Source organism: Danio rerio, chromosome 4 (assembly GCF_052040795.2).
Source record: "Danio rerio strain M-AB ecotype USA chromosome 4, GRCz13ab, whole genome shotgun sequence".
NCBI lineage: Eukaryota > Metazoa > Chordata > Actinopteri > Cypriniformes > Danionidae > Danio > Danio rerio.
The window spans coordinates 77541633-77567051 of NC_141024.2; the positions used below are offsets into that span (position 1 = coordinate 77541633).

At 36.3% G+C, this 25419-nt stretch overlaps 2 protein-coding genes and 4 long non-coding RNA genes across 10 annotated transcripts in view; 2 read left to right on the top strand and 4 right to left on the bottom strand.

Annotated features, from left to right (window-relative positions):
- Nucleotides 1–25419, top strand: part of znf1086 (zinc finger protein 1086) — an 893143-nt gene that overhangs the window by 241318 nt on the left and 626406 nt on the right. The window lies entirely within an intron of this gene.
- Nucleotides 749–3548, bottom strand: LOC148682905 (uncharacterized). Of its 2 annotated transcripts, none has more exons than XR_015943166.1 (3): nt 3176–3548; nt 2580–2669; nt 749–1474 (listed from the first exon to the last, which is right to left on the bottom strand). It is a non-coding gene; the product is annotated as an uncharacterized LOC148682905 (long non-coding RNA). The 2 variants fall into 2 exon arrangements; XR_015943165.1 differs by having other exon boundaries at nt 2580–2672; nt 3176–3315.
- On the top strand, nt 6720–12906 carry LOC148682906 (uncharacterized). 2 transcript variants are annotated; one of them, XM_088650895.1, is made up of 8 exons: nt 6720–7191; nt 7295–7809; nt 7914–8291; nt 8368–8584; nt 10432–10658; nt 10780–10927; nt 11310–11419; nt 11775–12906. In XM_088650895.1, exons 3-8 carry the CDS (start codon nt 8055–8057, stop codon nt 12081–12083), a joined length of 1248 nt encoding a protein of 415 aa, XP_088507021.1. In that variant the 5' UTR covers nt 6720–7191; nt 7295–7809; nt 7914–8054; the 3' UTR covers nt 12084–12906. The 2 variants fall into 2 exon arrangements, with proteins under 2 accessions (XP_088507021.1, XP_088507020.1); XM_088650894.1 differs by having other exon boundaries at nt 6720–6770; nt 7685–7809.
- On the bottom strand, nt 13908–16087 carry LOC148682907 (uncharacterized). 2 transcript variants are annotated; one of them, XR_015943171.1, is made up of 3 exons: nt 16037–16087; nt 15098–15194; nt 13908–13974 (listed from the first exon to the last, which is right to left on the bottom strand). It is a non-coding gene; the product is annotated as an uncharacterized LOC148682907 (long non-coding RNA). The 2 variants fall into 2 exon arrangements; XR_015943170.1 differs by lacking the exon at nt 13908–13974 and adding an exon at nt 14408–14545.
- LOC148682908 (uncharacterized) lies at nt 18937–22319 on the bottom strand. The gene is made up of 3 exons (XR_015943178.1): nt 22243–22319; nt 20247–20358; nt 18937–19427 (listed from the first exon to the last, which is right to left on the bottom strand). It is a non-coding gene; the product is annotated as an uncharacterized LOC148682908 (long non-coding RNA).
- Nucleotides 22615–25172, bottom strand: LOC148682909 (uncharacterized). The gene is made up of 3 exons (XR_015943183.1): nt 23760–25172; nt 23128–23651; nt 22615–22967 (listed from the first exon to the last, which is right to left on the bottom strand). It is a non-coding gene; the product is annotated as an uncharacterized LOC148682909 (long non-coding RNA).

A 25419-nucleotide genomic window follows, 5' to 3' on the forward strand; every position in this document is an offset into this window, starting at 1 on the left:
GCTGGGATGCTGGCGCTGGGATGCTAGTGACCAGCAATCCCATGCTGGTCACCAGCACCAAAACACAACATATGCTGGTCTTGCTGGGATTTGGGTGCTATGCTGGTGACCAGCATGAAATGCTGGTGCTGGGATACTGGTCACCAGTATGAGATGCTGCTGGGATGCTGGCGCTGGTATGCTAGTGACCAGCAATCCCATGCTGGTCACCAGCACCAAAACACAACATATACTGGTCTTGCTGGGATTTGGGTGCTATGCTGATGACCAGCATGGAATGCTGGTGCTGGGATGCTGGTCACCAGCATGAGATGCAGCTGGGATGCTGGCGCTGATAGTGACCAGCAATACCATGCTGGTCACTGATAGCAAATTACATCTGGCCCAGATATGGCCCACATACCGCGCGGAATGACGGCGATGACTCAACCTGATTGTGGCTGTCATAAGGATCCAAAAGTCAGCCACAACTGAACCAGATCTGGGCCATATCTCAGAAAAAGCTTGGTCCATATCTGGGCCAGATGTGGCCCATACATTTTCTTAGATCTGGCCCAGCTGCGGCCCATGCAAATTCTGAAATCTGGCCCAGCTGCGGCCCATGCAGTTTCTCAGATCTGGCCCAGATGCGGCCCATGCAATTTCACAGATCTGGCCCAGATCTTGTTCAGTTGCGGCTGACTTTTGGGTTAGATGTGGCTGACATCTACATTTGGTAGCTATATAAATCACATTAAAAGGAATGCTTAGTTTAAATTGCTTTATTTAAAAAATTGCTTTAAAGGAAGCATATAAATTGATAAATACAAATATAGAATTTATATAAATTATATTAATAGATGCATACAAAAAAAACAACAACAGATTGATCAATGCAATACATATAAATATATGAATTAGATAAATAAATGCATACAGAATTATCACAAATTAAATGCAAATAAATAAATATAAAAGTTAAAATTAGGTAAGTGGATATACAGAATAAGAAGAACATACAAACACAAATGTATATACAAATTAGATAAATAGATACAGAAAAAAAAAACACAGAAAATATATATATATTTTTTTTTATAAAATGCATATTAATTAAATTAACAAATGATAATTACAGAGACAAGATAAACAAGTACGAGTAGACAGAACAAACACAGAAATCGAATATTTAACAAAAACATATTATTTAAAAAATTACAACGAAAAAGAATTTGTCTGATGAAGAGCCGGCGGCTCGAAACGTTACACGCTCTGTGTCAGCCTTTTTAATTTAATAAATTTGTATTTTTGGAGCCTTGGTGTTGCCGCCTTTGATTTACATTAAATAATTACAATTAAATATTTATTAGCATCTACCCAGAACCAAATTTTTTTTTTTAATTAAATAAACTGAAAATCCAACAGGGCAGTCCAAGAGTGAGGTCAGGGGCAAGCAAGGGTCAAAGCCAAAAAAAACAGTCCAATGCAAAACATCCTGAAAATCGGAGAAGACAACAATTAAAAGGTGCTGTTTGCAGAGTATATACAGGCACAACTCGATTAAAATTAAGGACTTTTAAGCACTTTTTTAAGCACCTATTTTTATTTTTAAGACTGACAAGCAACGTATTGAACACCTGAAATGTATTCTCAGCAATACATAAAAACATTCCATAGGAACTACCTATCGATTTATAAAAAATAAAAAATAATATTAATATAATATTTCATAGTATTAAACCTATTTTAAATGTGCTTGTGAAATTATTTTTTTAATGTTTTTGTAGATGGAAAGAGAACTGAAAATTAAATTACATTAAATTAAAGGACTAGAAATACTATTATATTGCTAAAATAAAACAGATTTTAGTAAATAATACTAATACAGAGTAAAAGTACATGGTACTATTTTAGCTAGTTACATTTGGAAAAAAAAATCGGATTTTCATTACGGACCTTTTTTAAGTGTAAACTTGTTTGAATGGTTTAATTGTTTAATTACAAGACTACATAAAAAGGAATTTGCACTAACAAAGGAAGTTTATTTCCTTTAAGGAAGTTTAGTATATTTTCAAGCTTAGGAAGGTTTTATACTTCCTTATAATATTATTAATATTATAAAATATTTGAAATATTTTTTTTACATTTTCTACATTTTTCAAAGCAGTGTTTTAAGAGCCTTATTGTTTATTTTGATAAATGTAACAACAGATTGCTTTGACCTGTAATGCCTGTACAATTTAGTTACGCTTTAAGACAGACTATGTATAAATCATACAAATACCTCATTCAAAAACTTTTCCAGCATACCAACCCCGTGACGTCAGACACAGCAATATTCCAAGTTGGGGGTGCCTTTGTGCTAAAAGCTCTAGTAAAACATGCCCTTTTCATCAAAATTGTTACATTAATCAAGTTTGGTTAATATATTTTTTATTAAATCAGAAAGCAATTTACGAAATAATGTAAACTCGATTGACTGCATCACTTCTACTACAAGACACTGGGAAGAATTTTTGCTAGGCGATGTAGGAAGATCTGACACTCAAAGTTTTCTCCATCAATTCATAGTCTGAAATCTTGGTAATTAGTGAAAGTACCTTTGAACTGACCGCAGATCTTGATGTAGTCTTTCTTGATCTGGTCTTCTCCACTTTCGATCCTTCCCTGGGTTCATCTTTACAAGGAAACTGCTGAATGGAAAAAAAAATACTTAGTGATAAAAACCTGGACTATATCATGCTATAAAATGTTTGAAATAAAAGCAGCATAAAAGGACAAGCTTGTGGTGGAGGTTTGCTAGAAAAATCTGTGAGAGAGGATGTTGTGTGTGAGTCAGACTGAGACAGACTGTTGTATGAATGTGTGTTTTTGAGTGTATGAATGTGAGAATGCATTCACAAGAGTGTGTGTTAGTTTGAGGATTTTGCTAGGGTCCAACAGAGTAATTTGTTTAGTTAAGTTGTTAAAAATTATTTTCATTGATTAAATACTTGCCCATATATAGATGTAAAGAATAACCAAAAGAAATAATGCATTAAAATGTCATTATATTTTATATTCAATCTGCAAATCATTTGTTGTGAAATTTGAATGACTTCCATTCAGTATATGAAGAAAATAAAATTAGAATAAGAATAAAACAATAGAACTCTATAAAAAATACTTCCTATCAAAATAAAGCAGGTGCTTTTACCTTAAGGAACTTTATTAGTATGGTTCCCTGCTTCCAGTTAGTTCAACTTCAGATACCTCCATAATCTGTACTCTGGTGCTTCATTTGGTTCTTGACTTAAGGCTGATTTATACTTCTGCGTCAAACGCCGGCGTATGCTATGGCGCTGACGCATAGCCCTTCGATGTGGCCGTCGCCGTCACTGATGTGCACTTGTCAAAAAATTTAACTACACGTCGCAACGACGCCTAGCGTAAGCTCTGTGATTGGTCGGCTTGGTAGCGCTGACGAGTCTGGGCGGGACCGAGAGCAGCGCGAATGTAAGCGAGCGATTGTTTACAAGTGTGGAGTACCGTGAAGGAGCTCCGGATGGAAAGTTTTGTTTTGTGTTTACCTCATACACTGCAAAAACTGAAATCTAAGAAAGTAAAAAAATCTTATTTCAAGAAAATGTGTCTTGTTTTTCTGCTATTGAAGATAAATTGTCTTATAAAATACACTGTGGAGTAGACTATAAGTCTTAATTTAAGAAAACCGATCTTCTTCTGGCTAGGCAAGTAAATGTTAACTAATTTTAAGCAAGATTTTACTAGAAACAAGAAAGAGCTATAAAGCCCAAATTTGTGCACGTTCAATAAGATAGTTGTGCTATTTTTAAGACTAATACACCACTAAAATTTCTAATTTTAAGAATATTAAGAAAATATTGTTTTAGATTAGATTTAATTTTTCATACAATTTTGTGTGGGTGAGACTGTCTGTTTTTGAAAATTGAATAAAGAAAAATTGCTGTCAACAAACACTTGGCTTAAAAGGATTTTAATTCGTATTTCGTACTGAAAAAAAATTCAAAAGTTGTATCAACAACAAACTCATTCAACATTTGTATTCACATAATTTATGTAAATGCACAATCACTTATAACAGATTTCTTCCTGTCAAAATGGACAGCACTTTACAAGTATTAAAACGTTAACCTAAGGAATATTCTGCGTTCATTACAGGTTACCCTTAATTAACAGCATTTGTTGCATAATGGTGATTATCACAAAACATTAACTTTCACTTTTTCTGGAAAAATAATATTATACGCCACACCACACAGTGAAACACGAAATTAGAATGCGCACGTTGAAATAAAATAAAATAATCATCATCATTAATCCTGCCACCTTAAAGCTCTCTTAATAAATTAAGTTAAATAACTAATAATTATAAAATGGTTTTATTATTACAATAATATAAATATATATATAATTTCCTGTCTAGCAGTTTAAAGGCTACCTGCTCTTTCTGGGAAACTTCTACATAGCTCACTTATTTTACCTTTTGTTTTTTTCAACACAATCTTTTTGGATTAAAATGCATTTATTATCCAAAATAATCTAATTTATTAAGACCTAATCAAAACACCTTGTTTTGCTTTTTACATTGGAAATTTTTATATCTATAATTGTACATATATGTACATTTTTTAGCATATTCAAACAAGAAGTATTAGCCTAAAGATTGATGTTTAACTCCTAGAATTTATGCTTATTGCTTTGTATTTAATAGACCTGTTCGTTTTTATGTTTATATTAACCACTCATTTCCTATTATTTCTGTCATGCATTTGTTATATATTTTATTCATAATTCTCCCTTATTGTTTAAAAAGTAACTATAGTTTATAGAGACTGTATTCTGTTTTATTTGTAAATGTTTTGTTGTTATAAATAAAAATAACAACAAAAAAAAATATGATGACGCCATGTGATCGGTCATCATGACTGCAGCAACTTTTTGAGTCCCGAAGTGTCCAGCTGTCCGTCTTGACGGCTCCGTTATCAACTCCGCCCCCGCCTGCGCTCGGCTAATCTCGTTGATCACCGGCTGCAGCTGAGCTTCATGTCGAACGCACCTAGACCGTGACGCATTTACGTTAAAGAGCCCATATTATGGGTTTTTGAAAATTCCCCTCCATGTAGTGTGTAACACAGCTCTAAGTGAAGCGAAGTATCCAGCTAAGGCTTAAATCTGTAAGAATACAGTGTTTAAAACGGTTGATTCATCTATAAAAGAGTCGACTCATAGTGCTTCAAACGAGTCGCCTTGATACCGACTCATTAGGTGTTTCGCCATGACGTACGAACGAAACCAAGTTATTCACGTGCACGCGCAAACCCGGGAGATTTCAAACCTGAGGCCCCGCCCTCTGACGCAGAAACCGAGACACACACACACACACACCCACAAACACACGCACACCCACAAACACACGCACACAAACATGCCGGTCGATTGAAGTCACACTGCAGATGGATATATTGAGTCTCTACCCAAAGATGAAACCTCAGCATTATAACCAAGCAGTTGGAAACTTCTGGAAGCTACATGCTACAAAGAATACTTCATCTGAGTTTGTTAAAGGAAGGATCAGTAAAGAGTAACTGCTGGACGTCAGGATGGGTTTCTTCCATTTCTCAAGTGTAAGTACGTGCGGTTAAAGTTGTTGCCTCGTTTACTCTAGCTTGCAAATGTATTTAGTTGTGATTTGTTACTTGTAACCGCGTGTACTGTATCAGGTTAACTGGCTATATTCTCTTATCTCGTGCAAATTCACGTTAAAAACGCGACGCGTGCTGTTTGTTTATGGAGCTCCGTGCTAGAGTTCTGCTCCCGCGATTTATTCGGAAATTTATTCCCGCGCCGCAGAAATCTGGCGCGGGGACAGCCGCGGGAATAAATTTCCGAATAAATCGCGGGAGCGGTCGGTAACGGGTTTAATTTGGGACGGGAGCGGGCTGTCTAGCAATATCACGGATATTGCTATGCGAATTAGAAAGAGAGAGTCTGCGTGGTGCTTGTGTGTGTGTTAGTGCGCACGCGCGCGTATGAGAGAGAGAGAGAGAGCGAGCGAACGAACGAACGACAGCTTGGCTGTCTGGACTGTATACTGGGTGATTTTTGGTTGTGTTCTCCGCTCTAGCGGGACCGGGCGCGGCGGGCAGAAAACGGAGCGGGTTCTCAGGCTAAAACCTGGCGGGTGCGGGCGGAAGCGGGAGCGTTGTCATCCGGAGGTGTGTGTGTGTTTTTGTGTGTGTGTGGTATGGCCAGTACACGACTGTCTCCTTCGTTCGGTTATCCGTGGCACTATCCACTCGCCATAGTGTGGCAGCTAAAATCCACGTCTGCACTATCGAGCGTGTATGAACTGTGATTACTTTTTAAATTGCTGATTAGCTATTGGCCATTTCCCTCTCTGACTGAAGGCAGTCGACCAATCGCGACAGACTGTCATCGGTCCAATCAGCGCAGATTAGCTCCGCGCTAAGGAGGGGTTTGGGAACAAATGAATCACTGGACGATTCATACAGGAGTCGCTGGGATAATTAGGTAAAAATAAATGCAGATTATAAGACCATGAAAGTGTTTTTTGACCTTGCATGCATATTAGACTGTTGTTGGAGACCGTTACAACCAGGATATGACCCTATTTCATGTATAATATGGGCTCTTTAAGGCGCATGCGCACTTACAGCGCGCCAAAGGGAAGTTAGGAGAAACAGGTACTTCCTTGCGCCAGTTTCTCACCATGGATGGGCTCGACGACGTTGCGATTTCCACTCTAAAAGGTTAGTAAATTTTTTTTTAATCACTTATTTGTTTCTTATGATAAATTTGAGTTTGATTTTAATGTAATATGCAATGCTTTCTACCGAGAAAAAACAAAACAAAAGCACGTCTTTGTAATCGAATGAAATTAAGGATCGATCCTTAAGTTACAACATGCACTCAGAATGATTTTATTTAAATGTAGATACACTTGTATTTATTATTGTATAGTGACATAAATTGTTGTTCTGCTGTTGTACAATACTGGGTGCTATCAGGCTGCTATTAAATGAATCACAACTCCTTTTTTTCACAATACCTAATGCTAACAAAAATAACTTATTCAAGTGTTAAAGGATCTTTTATCATTATTGCCTGTTTGTTTTACTACATTCAGACATTTCATATTTGAAAGAGTAGGCCCAAACACTTTACAATATGGTTAATTAGTTGACTAGTTTATTTAACATACAAAGAATGAACAGTATTAATTATCAGTATTAAAAGCACGATCGCCTCACAGCAAGAATGTCACTGGTTCGAGCCTCGGCTGGGTCAGTTGTCATTTCTGTGTGGAGTTTGCATGTTCTCCCCATGTTTGTGTGGGTCTCCTCCGGGTGCTACGGTTCCCCCACAGTCCAAATACATGTGCTTTAGGTAAATTGGGTAGGCTAAATTGTCCGTAGTGAATGAGAGTGTATGGATGTTTCCCAGTGATGGGTTGCAGTTGGAAGGGTATCCGCTGTGGAAAACATATGTTGGATAAGTTGGCGGTTCATTACGCTGTGGCGACCCCAGATTAATAAAGGGACTAAGCCGAAAAGAAAATGAATGAATATTAATTTCAAAATTTACTAATGCATTACTAAAATCAAAAACACAAAATATACATAAGCTATGTTGTCTAATGTACTGTATTTGCATGTGTTCTAAGCTGCTAACATTGGGGAAGACATTTTGCCATCTCTCTCGCGAGAGGATATCCGAGATCTCTTTCCTGGTCCTGAGCACTTCCTGCGGCGCAAAGGTATTTGGCGTTTGACTCATAAGGAAGAACAGGTAATTAATTTCAAACACTTGTATATTGGATATTTTTAATCTATTAGTGGGCATAATTTCAGTACAGATTCATGTGACTTGATTTGTGTTTTATTGTGTTTTAGGAGCACATCATTCCTGTTGAAGGTTCATCAGCAGATGATAAACATACTGAAAGTTCAAAACAAGATGACCCCAGTACATCAAAGTTTTTAAAGTTACCCAGCCCAGAATATGTTCTCTTCACTGAAAGTGAACTACAACAGATGAGACGCACATACTTTGAGCTGCAGCGTCTTGGAAAAGAGGGTGACGTCACCTTATCAAAGGAGCTATTCTGCCGGCTCATCCGAAATACCATGACAAACATGGTATCAATAGCAAGAGCATCTTCAGATGACTACAAATATCCCACTAAACATGAAGTTATTGCCATGGCAAAACGGTTAGTGGAATACTACCCTATGATAAAAGATAAGTCAACTGGATCTAGGCACGAGTGGGTGAGTGACATCATTTACTTAATTATTGAAAAAAAACATTGTTTTGTTGCTAACATGCTTTTATTCTGTTGTACAGGACACTGTTGCTAAAAAGCTCCTGAAGCGACTTTCAAATATCCGAAGTCCCATGAAGGCCAAACAGCCTCCTTTCAAAAGAGCACGTCAGGACAAAGAACCTTCCGCTGCTGTGGCAAGTGACTATGATGCTGATTCCAGTGCTTCAACAGTCATTCTGTCATCGCCTTCAAGTTCAAGCACCCCACGGCAAGAAAATGACAGCATTGATGAAGCATGTAAGTACATTAAAATTTACTTTAAAATAAAGTAGTCAGTAGGGATGCTCATTTCGGTTAACTTTGCCAACCAGCTCGTTAATCGGATATAAATGGTTAACTGGTGAGATTAATATAAAATTATTATTATTATTATTATTTTTAAACTGAAGTGTCTATTTTGTGTCTGACACATTAAATATTGCTATTTAAAATACTGATTTATTTTAACATGCGAACATGTTAATAACAGATCATAACAACAGAACATCTTCACGCACCTGCCATCTTTCCAACAGGAAAAGGAAAGGAAAATGAATAAAATAAGTAGGCCTGCCCTAATTTTTCATTTAAATTATTAATTTATATTACAAAAAGAAAACACTGACTGAATCCTTTTAAAGAACCGGCATAGGCTGTTTTTTTCCAATCATGTTTTTTTTTTCTTCCGTCAAATAAAAATAGCAGACTTCCTCAAATCGCTCGCTCCACGGAAAATATGCATTTATTTAATGCCCTGCTGTTATTATAATCATAAAACATTTTTAATAGAAATCATTATTTTTAAGATTATATATTGATATAATGTTCTCTCTCTCTCTCTCTCTCTCTCTCTCTCTCTACCGTAATAAAAATATGCTTAAATGAAAATAATGAAAAGACAATGATAACTCGCACATATGTTGACTTTTTGTGAACAGTATTGCTGTTTTTTTTCCCCTTTCTAAAAACACCTTTTATGTTGACAAGGAAAAAAGAAGTGCGCCGATTTCCTCTGCTTGTGCACAAAACCTCTTGCACACCCCTCAAATATAACTTACGATGGTCAAGCGCGGATCTTTTGGTGCGCTCTCAAATAAACACTGCTGAAGTGCGATTTAGTGCGTTTATGTAGAGAGTATGTCTACAACATTTATTGGATTTGCTAGGAATATTTCAGAATGTCTCCAATAAACTTAGAGCGGCATTAATGTGTCCTGAAGTAAAGTGAAACAGCTATAAACTCCAGCAAGATAAAGTCAGTGTATGCAGAACCACAGGCCATCTATAAATAAATGAAAATTATTGAAACTGTGTTCATCCTAACTGAAAGCTACGTCGTGTTTGCTGGCTTCACGCATCACGCACCTGTCAGTCAGTCAATCAGTCAGTCTGTCAGCACGCAACCTTAAAGGGTTTAACAAATAGCGTACATCACCGATACAGAAAAGTTTGCGCTGTTATAATTCACTTGCCTTTTAATATGTTTTGGTGCGATTATAACCCGCTATTAAAAAATAACCCGCTATTAAAAACAACAACAACAACTAAATGATTTGAATAGGAAGCTGTAATGTAGCCGTGAAGGGATGCATTTTGGTGTCGCACCCCGCCATAGAAGAATGAATGTAACGGGATCCATGCTCTTTAAAAGTTCTCTGTAGTTGTCTTGACAACACACACACTGCTGCTCTGGGTTGAGCCGCGTGCAAAACTCTTGCGGCTTTTAGTAAACCATTCAAAAGATGCCCCTCTTAACGCAAAAAACGCATTCGATTGGCCCCTTATGCAGCTAAACTAAAAATATATAAAATAGTATTTTTTAATTGTTTAACTGATACCATACACATGATACAAACGCATCCTTTCGGTTAACGGTTAATCGATTACTTTGAGCATCCCTAGTAGCCAGACATGTCACTTCCGTGAGACATGTTCTGGCCATGATTTTTATATTTTTATATATATATATGTGTGTGTAATACATAACATCTTATTTGGTGATATATGCATGCCGAATTTGTTCTATTTGTAACGTAAAATACATTATTCAATTGTTGATTTCTGTGCATCTTGTTCAGTAATTATATTGTATGGCTAAATTGCAGCTGATGGTCCTGACAACAGCCTTGACAGCCAGAAAACCCAGGCAAGACATTACAGGACGCTACAAGAAATGTACAAAGCAAAGAAGCCAAATAAAGCTGCTGTAACCCATCTATTAGACCTGGAGTTCCAGTCCAGAAGAAGTTTCATTGACTCAAATGTATTGAAGGAGCAAGACAAACCCACAAATATTTTGCAAGCGTACCCCTGCTTCAAAGAATTGGACCATGTGGGTACACGAATGCTTACATTTTAGACAGATGTAAAACATACTAACACATATCCCATATCCTCTGCCTAACTGCAGACAGCCAAATAATTTTGTTTTTAATAATAAATAATTCTTTCAGGCAATGGATGAACTACGAAGAATCATTGAGCCAAACAACTCCAAATACATTTCTGAGGTGAAGGACAGGTGGGAGACCTTCTACTCCAAGGTTCAGTTTTATGGAGTGATGAAAAAAGTCATGAAGCCTCCAAGGACATTAAATGGAGGTAAAACTTTAATTTAATTTGAATCTGTATAGATCAAGGGTTCTCAACTCTGGTCCTCAAGGTCCAGTATAACTCCAATCCTAATTAAACAAACCTGAGTTAATCTGTGTTTCCAGTTTCTAACAAAAATCTACAGGCTGGTGACTTTAGAGCTAAAGGTTGGAGCTGACCTGTAATCTCAAGGGCCAAGTGTTGAGAACCCTTGTTATAGATCAGTTATTTTTTTAATTCAAGAAGTTTTCTGTTTTCAGTTGAAAACAATGTTGTGTAAACAGTCCCTTAATTCAGGTCTCCAGGATCAGAAACCAGTGGTATAGATTATTCCCATACATCTACAGTAATATCTGATGTCAATATCTTTTTTTTTTTTTTACTTATCTAGTTGAACATGCCATTGCTGTTTTTACTGCCCTACCGCTGCTCTTCCCATCTGGGTCTGCAGCACCGAAGAAACAGGTCCCAATCAGTGAGGCTCTTTTCCATGTTCTGACGGTGAGTTTTACTTTAAGTAGTGATAAGTTAATAACAGGTGACTACATTGTCAATAAAATACTAAGTTAAAACCATCCCAATTGCACTACGTAAAATTGGACATGCAATGTAACAACTAACTTAAAGGTATTGTAGAAAATTTTTTAATTATGTCTTCATTTACTTAATCACAACCTGCTGAACACAAAAGTAAGATATTTTGAAGAATGTTGATATGCCAACCCAGATCTGTTGGGTTGGCATTCACTTCCATTGAAGAAAAAAAAATATGGAAGTGAATGGTGACCCAGATCTTATATTAAGTTTTGTTGTGTTTGTAGTCTGAATTCTGTATTTTTGTTATTTGGTTTTCTAGCCCTCAGAGGATCCGGATACCTACATCCACAGGCGTGCATTTTCCAGTCCTGTCTTGCTGGTTGGTGAGGAGAACTGCATGGTGGTTGTAGGTACAACCCCAGTTCTAACATTTGACAAAGACTTGCTCTATGAGGGGCCTCTCTACCTCCTGGCCTATTACTATGCATTTCATCTCACATATCCAAAGTGTCTTGCAACACTCCTGTCTGTGTTGCAAACACAAGTTCTGAGAGATGTCATCCACGAGCAGGATGAAACCCCCTCGTACAAAAAGGCCATTCATGAATGGAGAATGTTTGTTGACTAATTACTGTTTCAAACTGCTGTGGCTGAGAGACAGCTGCATTTTTTTTTTCGGCCATTACATTTGCACTTGATTTGTGCTGTTAGGAGTTTTTCCCCATTTTCAGGAGATTAAATGTATCTAACATACAGTAATGCAGCACAGCATAACAAAAAAAAGTAATTGCTGTGTGTAACTTTACAGGACTGCTGAGGGTATACAGTGTTGTTTTGTGCCAGAGTATATTTTTTGTTGTTATTATTAACGTTGGACTGTTCATCCTGTTTTGCTGTACCTCAGTTGTTTAAGAGGAAAATGTTCATTTTTGAATCTGCCATGGATTCAAGGCATTGTTGACCCAAACTTCAATTACTTCTTAATCTTATGTTGTTTCAAACCTGTTTTTTTTTTTTTCTTTTGGCTACAGAAGATATTATTTAGAATGTTGGGAACTGTTGATGGTAGCTATTGACTTTCATAGTATTTTTTTTAATTTATTTTGTATATTTTTCTTGCTATGAAAGCTGGCGACATTCTTCAAAGTGTCATCTTCTGCAAAAAAAAACTCATAAGGATTTTAAGAACATAAGGGTGAGCATGATAATTATTTGATTTTTGGGTTGCTATCATGTTACGAAGTAAATTGATCCAGGCTGTTTGAAGCTTAAATGCTGTTTGAGTTTGTGTAGACTGAGGCAAAGCATTTTGCATAGAATACTTGCGGTTTCTGTGCCAGGTATTTTATTTCATTTTAAAGTTTAAGCTTGTCTTTGCTTATCCTGCCTTATGCTCCATTTGTTTAGAACTTTAAAGAATGTTCTTTAATAAATGTTCAGCAAAGCTGGAAGTTGTTTCTTCACTTAAAGTGGGGGAAGGTGTGGGAGGTATTTTCTTTTAAGAGTTTTCATCTCATTTAGGTTTTTGTGTGATTTAAAAAAAAAAAATCTAAATAGGCTGGATTTAAGGTAAACTATTCTGCTTTCAATGCATTTTCCCCCTAAAATTATTATTGTCGTGCTTCAAAAAAGAGAAAACTGCTCAATTTTAAGCTTGTTTGTCTAGTTTTAAGAACTAACTGTAGATTTACTGACTAGATTTAAGTTCAGATATTCTAGTTTTAATGCAATTTGTTCTAGAATTATTCATGTTCAGTGCTTATAAAAAGAAAAAAACTGCTTAATTTTAAGCTTGTTTGTCTAGTTTTAAGAACTAACTCTAGATTTACTGACTAGATTTAAGTTAAAATATTCTAGTTTTAATGCAATTTGTTCTAGAATTGATAATATTCAGTGCTTATAAAAAGAAAAAACTGCTTAGTTTTAAGCATATTTGTCTAGTTTTAAGAACCAACAGTGTTTTTAATGACTAGTTTTAATACAATTTTCACTTATTTATGTTCTATTAAATTCTTATAAAAAGCTAAAATGCCTAGTTTTAAGAATTTGTGTCTAATTTTAAGATCAATAGAAATGTATTATCGTCTAGATATTAATGCTATTTTCAAGAATTCTTACCAAGTCAAATTTGCTTACCCCATTGGCAGATTTATTTGCTTGATTTTGGTACACTTTAACTAGATTTAAGTCATTTTTGCTTGTTTCAGGAAAGGCATTTTTTGCAGTGTAGTTAAAGTTGTTGTACGTCCACCGGTTCCTGCCTCAAAATGAGCGAGTTTAAGCCACTTGTACATCCCGGAAGTGTTCAGGAAAAGCAAAAAAGTAGCGAAGAAACTCGACACAGAGGAACATTTACACCTCATTGCCAACTAGCGTTTCGGAAGTGTTAATGCAGACCGACAGAGACAGCGCGCAGAAGTATAAATGCACAGCCACGCGCGTTGCATGCGCCGACGCAGAAGTATAAATCAGGCTTTAAGAGTAACTGGTGTCGCATTCCAGGTCCATCACAATCTGAGCTAGAAGGACAATATGACAAAAGACAAGACAAATGTGAATACACATAACATACAGAATAAAACATTTAAAGATATAGTTTACTATTCTGCCACCATTTATTCATCCTCTACTTGTTTCAAAGCAGTTTGAATCTGTTAAACACTAAAGCAGATATTTTGAAGAATGTTAGAAACCTGTAACTATTGATTAACATAGTAGGAAAAACTGGGTTTGTGTTCATTCATTTTTTTTTCAGCTTCATCCCTTTATTAATCTGGGGTCACCGAAGTGGAATGAACAGTCAACTTATCCAGCATGTTTTACGCAGCAGATACTCTTCCAGCTGCAACACATCACTGGGAAAAACCCATACACTCTCATTTACACACATTAACTAAGGACAATTTAGCTTACCCAATTCACCTGTACCGCATGTCTTGTGGGGGAAACAGGAGCACCCGGAGGAAACCCACGCCAACACGGGGAGAACATACAAACTTCACACAGAAATGCCAACTGACCCAGCCGAGGCTCGAACCAGAAACATTTTTGCTGGGAGGCAACAGAGCTATCCACTGTGCACCGCACCACCTGAGTTTATGTTCAACAGAACAAAAAAATATTTTGAAACAAGTGGAGGATAAAAGATGTCATTATTTTGGGTGAACTATCCCTTTAAAATTTAAGTGTCAAGCATTAGTCTTTAAAAACTTATGTATCACTACAGGAAAAATAAATCAAGTACCTCTTGTGAACAAGCAAAATCATTATGCCATTGTTTTCAATGGTTTTCTTTTACATTTTTCACTCTGAAATTATAACTTAAACATGCGATCCAAGGTAAATTAATCTACTTTAAAGTTACGTCAACAGACTGTGTTTTTCCAGCTCACCAATACTGTCAAATTTTACATTTTCAGAAAACAATTCAATAAATTACCTTGTGGAAACATTTAGACTTTCTTTAAAATATGATTTTTTTAATAATAGATATTTTAAATAAGCTATGACCTCACACAGTAATAAAATAGCAGCAATAAATCTTGTAATATTTTAATAATAAATAAAACATAAAATATATTATTTCAGTTCCCAACAACCAGTCTGACATATACAAGTTACAAAATATGTACAATATTGTACCTGGTGTGCTTGATGATGAAGTAAAACAATTAGTAATGCACTGATGTGAGAGTTGTCCTTTCCTTCAGCTTGCATCCTTGCATGATTCCTTTCTTTTCTGTAACAAATTAATACAATACAATCAATTTATAAAAATATTATTTTTACTTGCCACAAAACCATTTGTTTGTACTTGATACATATGTACAAGATTAATGGTGCAATTCAGTTTCCAGGCTGTTTTAAAGTAATATAAAACATAAGATATGGATTTTAAGCTTATTTAACACAATTGATTTTATTTTTTAACAAGGTTTAATATTTCATAACACACTTAGCCTTCTTTTTTAGCTAATTAATTTCCATCATAAGTCATTTAACACATTATGTTTCAACTGTGGATTTTTTTTTTTTCAAACGTTTTGGCTTTAAATTTTTTTAATGCAGACCAGTCTCAACAGTGGCCAGCATGAACCACATAACGTTACTCTGCAAACTTTTGCTGAATAAAAACACACATTAACAAGCAAATCAAGATCATTAGGATTAACGTTACCAAAAAGAGACTGTTCGTTCAGTGTTTGAGCTAAAACCAATACAAAAGCAGAATTCGGCACCTATTACAACTGTATAAAACGGACAGCATATGATTCATTCATTCAAGCTCCCGTTTCGACGCTGTTCTTCATATAACACGTCTTATTGATCATTTAATTGGGAATGACGAGCGTAAAAGGACAATTGTAACTTAAATGAATTTGTTAAAACCCCGAGCACAATCAATTTAACAGATTAACGTTACTGAACTGACGGCTGCCATCATTCTTAGCCGTTTTTAGCCATATTATCCACATATAAGTTACAGTTTTATCACTATTCAAAACAGGGGCTTTTCTAACTAATAAAAACATTACCTGACGACAAATATCTCACAAATATGATTTTAAAATAATAACTTACCCGATATAAAGAAGAAGATGAAATGGCGGACTTGACTTCACTTCCTCGTTTGAAAAAATTAACCGTCATTCACGAGGCTCCGCCCACTCCACCGTAATGCAAGGATGAAGCGAAACACATATTCGCCACCAGGGGGCAGTTTATGATTATGTTTTTAAATAAATAAATAAATATATATATATATATATATATATATATATATATATATATATATATATATATATATATATATATATATATATATATATATATATTAGGGTAAGGGTAATTAGGCAAGTTATTTTATAAAAATGACTTGTTCTGAAACTGTCGAAAAAATATATAGCTTAAAGGGGTTAATAATTTTGACCTTAAAACACTTTTAAAAAAATTAAAAACTGCTTTTATTCTAGTCGAAGACTTTCTCCAGAAGAAAAAATATTATCAGACATACTGTGAACATGTCCTTGCTCTGTTATGTAACATGCTGTAATTCTAAAATATTTACTGTTATTTTTAATATTCAGTAGCTTGTTATATAAAAACTATAACACTTAAAGATATATTTACAATCAACTAATTGCTAATTAACATGCTTATTGATAGCATATTGTCTGTAAAATTTGTTGACGCTGTTACAGGTGCACACACACAGAACCAGGATAGACTTTTGGGCCTTTCTATGTTGAGTTTGCATGTTGTTTCTGTTGGTTTCCAGTTTCTTCCATAGTGCAAAAATTTGCAGTATAAGTGAATTTTGGATAAACTAAATTTGCTGTAGTTTATGATTAAGATAATGTGTGGTGTTTCCCTGCACTGAGTATTGTACCCTCAGGGCTGTGTTGCAGAAGCATTAGTATCTGATTGCAGACTTGCATATGCAAGCTGAGACACACAGTTTGACATGCAATGTCAGAAACAATGCACTCAAATAGAGCTAGTGACATCAAAGTGAGGGGTCGGGTTAGGAGCGGGGTTAGGTGTGCGCATTAAAATTGGTCAGATTTATTTTTATTATTTTTTGTGTTCTGTATAAGTAAATAAAACTTTGTTTTGTTTACAAAGATCAGCTTATTTACGAACACATTCATGTTATTCACATTCTACTGCTCAGTTCTCTTACATTCTTTCTATATAGTTATTTTATTCATAAACAAAACATTAATGTCTATTTAATATTCAAATTAAATAAAAAAAGAACAATGTTGTATGTGGCATTTAATCAAACAAAATCATTATAAAAATGTACAATTGCAAAAAATAACACCAAGAAAACTGCACTTTAATTCAATATTATTAGATTATGAATTCATTTGTAAAATTGTTCATTAAAAAGTAGTACTAATAGCAAATTAAATCCACCCCGTAGGTGGCGGTAGGACACTGTCTTAATTCATTCAAATGGAACTGAACAAAACATTAATGGATAAAAACATATTAAATGATGAAACTCGTTGCATTTATAGACATTTATAGACATACCAGGTAATATGAAAAAAAAAATTTTACTCATGCTGGAACATTTACATATAACAGATAATATAAATTTATATTCATAGCAGCCTTAAAGTAAAAATAAATCCATTATTGAGGAAATAAACTGAATTAATATGTGATTAGGTTACAAACATATACTTTCCCTGATAAGCAATAGCTTATTCCTATTCTTAATAACCTAAAGAATCATTTTCAATCTCAGAAAGTCTTATTTAGAACATGCAATGTTATTATTTTCAGAGAAGGTGTAGCGCTCTCACTGCCTGATGAGGGACAATAATGTTAATAAAACACAGGAAACACAGAACTGCTGATGCTTCACATCAGAGTCTGTGTTTTGTTTGAGCAGCAAGCCCCTCCCACTCATTAGGTATGCAGTCCACAGGCAGAAGTAGCCAATCGGAAAAATGTAAATCCTTGCATCACATTACATTAATTTACAATATTTATTTTCTATTTTCTACTTCATAAAATGAAAGTGTACAGACTTAGAAAGACAAATTAACTTTGATTTTCAATTTCTAATAATTTGTAACCACTTCAAAGGCTCCCGTTAATTTAAAGTTAAACCGGAACTAAAAATACACAACACGCACTACACCCGATGTGTCACACACAGGCCACATCTGGCCCACATACAGCAGGCCACAACTCACACTACACCCGGTGTGACACATACGGGCCACATCTGGCCCATATGTCTCCTGCCATTGCCAGAAGTGAGCCATATGTGCCTTAGTTGGCCCAGATGTGGCCCAGAACTGTATGCTATCTGGGTGGTAGTTTTGTCTTGCTTGTCCACCAAACATAGACCAGCATCACCAGCAATACTAAGCTGGTAGACAAGCATGACCAGCAAGCCGAAGCTGGTCTACCAGCATAACCAGCAAGACCAAGCTGGTAGACCAGCATGACCAGCAAGACCAAGCTGGTAGACTAGCCTGACCAGCAAGCCGAAGCTGGTCTACCAGCAAGACCAAGCTTATCTACCAGCTTCACCAGCAAGACCAAGCTGGTCTACCAGCATCACCAGCAAGACCAAGCTGGTCTACCAGCATTACCAGCAAGACCAAGCTGGTCTACCAGCATCACCAGCAAGACCAAGCTGGTCTACCAGCATCACCAGCAAGACCAATCTGGTCCACCAGCAAGACCAAGCTGGTCTACCAGCAAGACCAAGCTGGTCAACCAGCAAAACCAAGCTGGTCTACCAGCATCACCAGCAAGACCAAGCTGGTAAACCAGCTAAACCAGCATTGACCAGCATAGACCAGCATGAAAATCATGCTGGTCTTTGCTGGTTTTTTCAGCAGGGTAGTGCTCATAATAATGAGACAGTGGACAGATTTGTCACTTGAGTTTTCTGTTACATTGAGCTGAGAAATCACAGTCAATTGTCTCTGTCATTACAAAGCCGTGTCAACCACAAAGTCATTATTAGAAAGTAGCTTTGAAAGAAATGTTTGATTTACAGTTCATTATTACACAAACATTAGCTACAAAACAACACAGCTACATTTACCTTCAAAAGCTTCACCTTTATTTAGATATATTTACACAACAGATTAGTTATAAACTTCTTCAAAACATCTTTCATGCTCTACAAATGAAATAATTGACAGAAATCTGATATTAATATTGACTGAAAGATCCTCTGAATAAGACGCCGGGTGTCTGTAAATGTCTTCATGAATCACTAAAGTCATTTGATTAATTTAAACAACTGATTTAGTCAGGAATGGCTCTCTTTACTGAAATGTTGGTTTACACAACACATTCTATGTGGGCAAAAATGTACAACACAACATACCTTTGTGCAGATGATGGTGTTTCCCCACTGAACTCTGGTGGATGACCTTTAGACCGGTCACTCTTCAGAGACACAGAGCTGGACACACATGATCCTGATCTCACACTGAACACACAAACACACCAGAGGAATAAACTGCAGGACAAACTTCAGTCTCCTTTACAAGAGATTATCAGCCAGTATGGGTTTGTTCAGTTTAATTAAAAGCAGACTAATCATTGGCTTAAACATAAAAACAAAACATTAATATAATCTCTAGGTAGAAAAGACAATAAATAAACAAAATTCCGTTCACTGAACTACACACTAAGTTTGCATATCTGTATTAATCTGTGTGTATTGTTCAAATGTAGCACCCTTTTGTTATGTTTGTGGCTGTTTTTACCCCAATGACTTCATATAATAAAGCAATATCAGCATCTGATCATGCAGTCTTGATTGGTGCTGGTTGGAAAGAGTTTTTTACTGTTGATCATCAGATGTCAGCATTAACCCTTTAGATCAGCCTGAGCTGAACAGTTTCTGCATTTTATATGGAGTTCAGTGGAGTAAAAGAGCAGATTATATTGAGTGTGCATAAATACACTTGCTGTGTTTACTGTGTTCTGACAGCTGAGGGGCTCATGGTAACGTTCTCAGACATATCAAGACAAGTGTGCAAACGTCTCTCTCACTCCATATAAACTAAGAATTTTCGCACTACAACTGATGACCAACAGTCAAATGGCAAATTGTACCTCTACACAACAGACTTTAAACCAGTAGTTCTCCAACATTTTTCACCAAGAACCAGCTAAGAAGAAAATTGTACCCACATTTGACCATTTGATCAGGCAATAGCAACACAAATAAGTGCATTGTAGTTGGTTGTTTTTGTTCTTCAGAGAAAGTGTTGAAATAATGGTGTAAAAACAGAGTCAATACCTGTGTTTCTCTGAGAGAGAGTCCTTTACTCGCTCCTCTGCCATACTGCAGCTAAAACACCAATGCAGACATTAGCAGAGCTTTGAGGAAACAATCAGCCGCTCACCATCACCTGGAGATGACAATATACTGAGATGAAGAACAGCACACTTTACAGATAGAGGTAAAGTTGATTTTATATTCACACATTCATTCATTTAGAACTGTCTATATTGTTTAACTTGTTATTTTGAATATTCAATCTGAATCAGCATGCAAGTATGACTTGAAAACAACATTAACACTGTTTATTTGACTGTTAACAATGTTGTACTTTGGTAGGTATTGGCTGCTAATATGATTTCGCTATTTAGAGTTTGCAAATAATATTTTTATGAAATTATATTATTAAGGGGAAAGTCTGTATGTGTAAATATATAACCAACTTTACCTCTATACTTTACAGCAATCAATGATCACTTCACTAACAACACCTTACTGAAACAGAACTGAAGGATTCGGATTTCTGCTTTCCAATCCGTCTCATCATGGACCAACGTTTATCCTTTTCATCATCCTGTTTCTCAGTATTTAACTGTGAATTGATTTTAACTAATGAATAAGTTAAAACTGCTTACTTCTGTGTCCTTGTTTCTCTTTTTGCCTGTCTATTTTAACTTTGTTTTCTGGAGACACACAAACCAGGTCATAGGTCATGGAGATCTCTCTCTCTCTCCCCATACAGAGGAGAAGAAGACACCTGTTCTAGTTGTCCTGATATTGCCTATAATATTATAGCTGTTTGATTGATCTATTTTTGAGTATAATAAATTTTAATGTAATTCCTTTTTGTGTGGAGACAGACTGTGTGTAGCCAAGATATTGCAGCAGACTGTTGATGGAAACAGTCTTGAACCAGCCTGATAACACAGCTGAACGTACAAGAAACATCCTTGAGTCTTTAACACAGATGGTCTTTTGTGTCTATTGTGTTCCTGGTTTAGCTTTTTACAGGTCGGAGATCAGCTCCTAATAACTTAGGGTGACCTCACCTCTAGGCATCAGGTCGCCATCCATATCTGGAGACAGATACAATGCTTTCTTTGACGCACGCATTAAGGCCATCCATATCTGGAAGTAGATACAATGTTTCTTTGACGCATGTATTTGGAATTGTCTATTTCTGTTGTAACCAATGAGAACTGTTTACCTGGATCCCACCCTTTCTGGACTTGTGTAAAGAGTATAATTGTTCGATTGTTGAAACTGTAAGCAGAGCGGCCTAGGAACTCATTGAGAGTGTTGAAGCTGGCTTCTGCGAATGAAACTGCAAACTATCTTCAGTAAACTTAATTTATTTTTTTTAAATCTCTGACTCCGGCTCTTCTTCATCTACCAGACTGGTCATTCTTTGGGTTAAACTGTAAACTATCCCTACAGAACACATGATGAGGGACACCACTAAATGACGTTCAGTCATCTCACAGCATTCACAGCATATATAAATATAATAATTAATATTAATGCAGTTGGTTTAACCCCTGATCTGACACCTCAGATATTTCAGATTTAATTATTTAACATGTATATGTCTGTCATGATAACTTCTGCATTAGACAACTATTAATTTATTATTTTAACTATTTATTTGCTTAGTTAGTATTCTGTTAGTATTAAAATGTTACCAGTTAATGCTGTGTAAGCATCATCCACACTCTTCTGTTTACAGAAGCTCTGCTTTCACTTTCGATTTCCAGACTCTTAAAGTTTGTTTTGTGCTGAATGAGCCAAAATTATCGAGTCAACCTGATATAGAAGGGCACAAACACTTTCAATGGATTAAAATAACCCATTATATTGTTAAAATGACCGTGTCTGGACCGTGTTTAATTGGTGTTTATAGCTTTGAGGACCAGTAACAGACAGTACTATAAATCATGCTTATGAACAAGCTTATACATATATAAACCCTTCATCATTTCCACTAATCAGCGTAATGTAGAAGTATTAAACTCACATACAGAAGTACAGACGCTCTTGTGCAGCAGGAACACAATCTGAGCTATTTGACGCTTTCGGTTTGTCAACTTCTTCTTCTTCAGTATTTTGGCGGTTGTCAAACTTAAATGTGCTTTACCGCCTCCTGCTGGACTGGATTGGAGTCTGACATGGAGAGAGACACGGGAAAAAATCTCACCATAAATTCAAGAGAAATAAAATGCTGTTTAAATAAAGAAAATCCTGTTACAACTGTAAATTCGTTCTAACAGACCAGATTCTTTTAGACATGAATTATTGTAGCCTCAATTTATTGATTCTAGTATATTTTCCAGAATAAACGTAAGATTATATTTAATTAATACTTCTCTTAATATTTGTCTTTTGTATTGATAATCTTGATATTCTGTTATTACATGCTGCACATGTTTCATGTTGGTTGCAATGTGAGTATAAATCATGTGTGTGCTTCCTTATAAACACAGTGTCTTAATTGTTTAGTCCTGTGTGTGCTGTTCTGGGGCGGTATTGACCATTTCCCTCTGATTATTCCCCATTTATTTTTCTTCACAGATTTACCATTGGACGTTATACAGATGTCTTCCTGAGCGATTTATATCCCAGTATTCCTGCCTTATACTCTCTGTCTGTATCTTAGTTTAGACTTCAGCTTTACTTAATTTACCCTGAAGGTCTGTGTGTGATTGTGTTTGTGTATGGGTGTTTCCTAGTACTGGGTTGCGGCTGGACGGGCATCCACTGTGTAAAACATATGCTGGAATAGTTGGCGGTTCATTCTGCTGTGGCGGAATACCTTGTACCCTAATGTATCCCTATTAACATTTATCCCTAATGTATATTCTAAGCTTCTCTTCATGTCCATAATTATTTACATATTTAATACATTTCCTCCTCTCTTGCATATATGTCCTTAATCTAAACATGTTCTCTAGAACTCTACAGTCTCCACATTAATCATGTTCCTGAACTCCATTAATGTCGGTGTTGAGTTTAGTCGAGTGTGTCCTCACCTCAGTCTAGTTCACATCACTTCCTCTGTTTCTCACACATGTTTATTTGTCTCCACTAATATTTTTATGTTATATAAATGTCGTCTCTTCTTATCTTCATCCTAAACTCCTCATTATTCTGTCTGAATATTTCCCTTGATAATAGATTTATTTCAGCTTTTCCTCCATCATCTGTCTTCCTCCTCTTCATCGTCTCCTGTGCAGATTGATCAGCAGTCTGATGTCCATGTGTTCCTCTATGTGCAGGTCTCCAGCAGAAATCAACCGTTCCTCTTTCTGATATAGACCATATAGAAGTGTGAACAGCTCATGTGTTAAACCTCCTCTCGATGACCTGCGGCTGATTAAAGATGTTCAACTGATGCTGAGTCTGAACACATCAGCCCCAGGGTGAGCGCTGGGATGCCAAAATAAAAGTAAAGGAGGTCACATTTAATATATTTACATTTATGCATATATGATTTCTGATAAGGCCACGCAGTGGCGCAGTAGGTAGTGCTGTCACCTCACAGCAAGAAGCTCGCTGGTTCGAGCCTCGGCAGGGTCAGTTGGCGTTTCTGTGTGTTCTCCCGGCGTTTGCATGGGTTTCCTCCAGATGCTCCGGTTTCCCCCACAGTCCAAAGATTACAGGTACAGGTGAATTGGGTAGGCTAAATTGTCAGTAGTGTATGAGTGTGTTTGGATGTTTCCCAGAGATGGGTTGCATCTGGAAGGGCATCTGTGTTTCATTCCGCTGTGGTGACCTCAGATTAATAAAGGGACTAAGCCGAACAGAAAATGAATGAATGAATGAATAATAAAAATATATTCCAGCTTCATTAGATCTCTGAGGCGACTGTACATTTCTTGAGTTTCTAAACTGAATTGAGACCGGGTGTCAGCTGATGTGTTCTGGACATTTTCCTCGCTCCACTTCAGAAAGCCGCCACTAAACCCTGAACCAGAACTGTTGGTTGCAGTTTGTTGCCATTATAAAGCTCAGAACTGTCAGTGTTTAAAGCTCATCGTATTAATCGAACAGAAAAGGTAAAAACACTTTCATAAATAACATTTTCATGAAATAAATAAATTATAAATACATTAAACTTAAAGAGCATGGAGTAATGTTTCAGAAGGAAGAGCACACTGCTGACTCCGCTTATTTTGATGGGTTCATGCTGAAGGAGTTCAATCGACATGCACATTAAACTGCATCTGGACACATATTGGCTTAAATAAAAACTAATAAAATCTTCTTTCAGGGGAAGCTTGCTTGTACAAAAAGTATAGAATGATGCTGAGTCGTCAAGAAAAGTCACAGAAGAGCTGAAGCCAACTGAGCAGAACACAGAACTGGGGGGTCAAGGCTATTGCTCTCACGGACAGAGCCCTTCATGTACTGTATGTAAACAGAAGCGCAGGCCGCTTGTGCTTTCACTTCAGTTAATAGTTGTTTATTTCTCTCAGTCCTGGAAGTCCTGCTTTAAGTTTGTGGCGTTCTGTTCAGTTTTATCTGTGAGGACAGAAGTAAGACAGGTACTCAGTCTTCTAGCACAGAGTCATTGTGTTTGAACTAGACTGGCTCATCACTGATGCCTGAAGCACATCTGACTCCATGTGTTTCTGAAAGGGTTCAAATAAATTCAACCCAACGCAGAAAACATTTACACAGTGATGTAGCCCAGATCAGTGAGGCCTGCTGGCCATGTTAGTAGATGTAAACTAAACACTGCATTTGTCCCAGCCCTCGCCTCTTGGATTTCTTGAAGCAGTCAGTGAATGAGGTTATAAGAGATTCACATGTGATTTAACAGTCAGAGGAATGATTGTGGAGCTGTGGAGCATTATTTACACATGCATAAATGTGTGGTGAGAAAGAAGAAGAACTGGGAGAACTTTCAACATTTCTGTCATAAACCAAAGCTATCTGTCATGTCCCCGAGGCACTTCTCTGAAATTGCATGTAGAAACAAATTAATCAAATACACACAGTGTCTACATTATTTTCAGTGTTACAACTATTTACTTGAGTTATTTTCTTGTGATAAATAAAAATAAAATTAAAAATAAGATTTATTTTAAATGAAAAACAGGCTACAGAGTTACGTCCCTCAATATAAACTCAACCCTATTACGCTAGCATTGTTCCACCTATAGCAATTTATATGTATTATTACATCACAGAC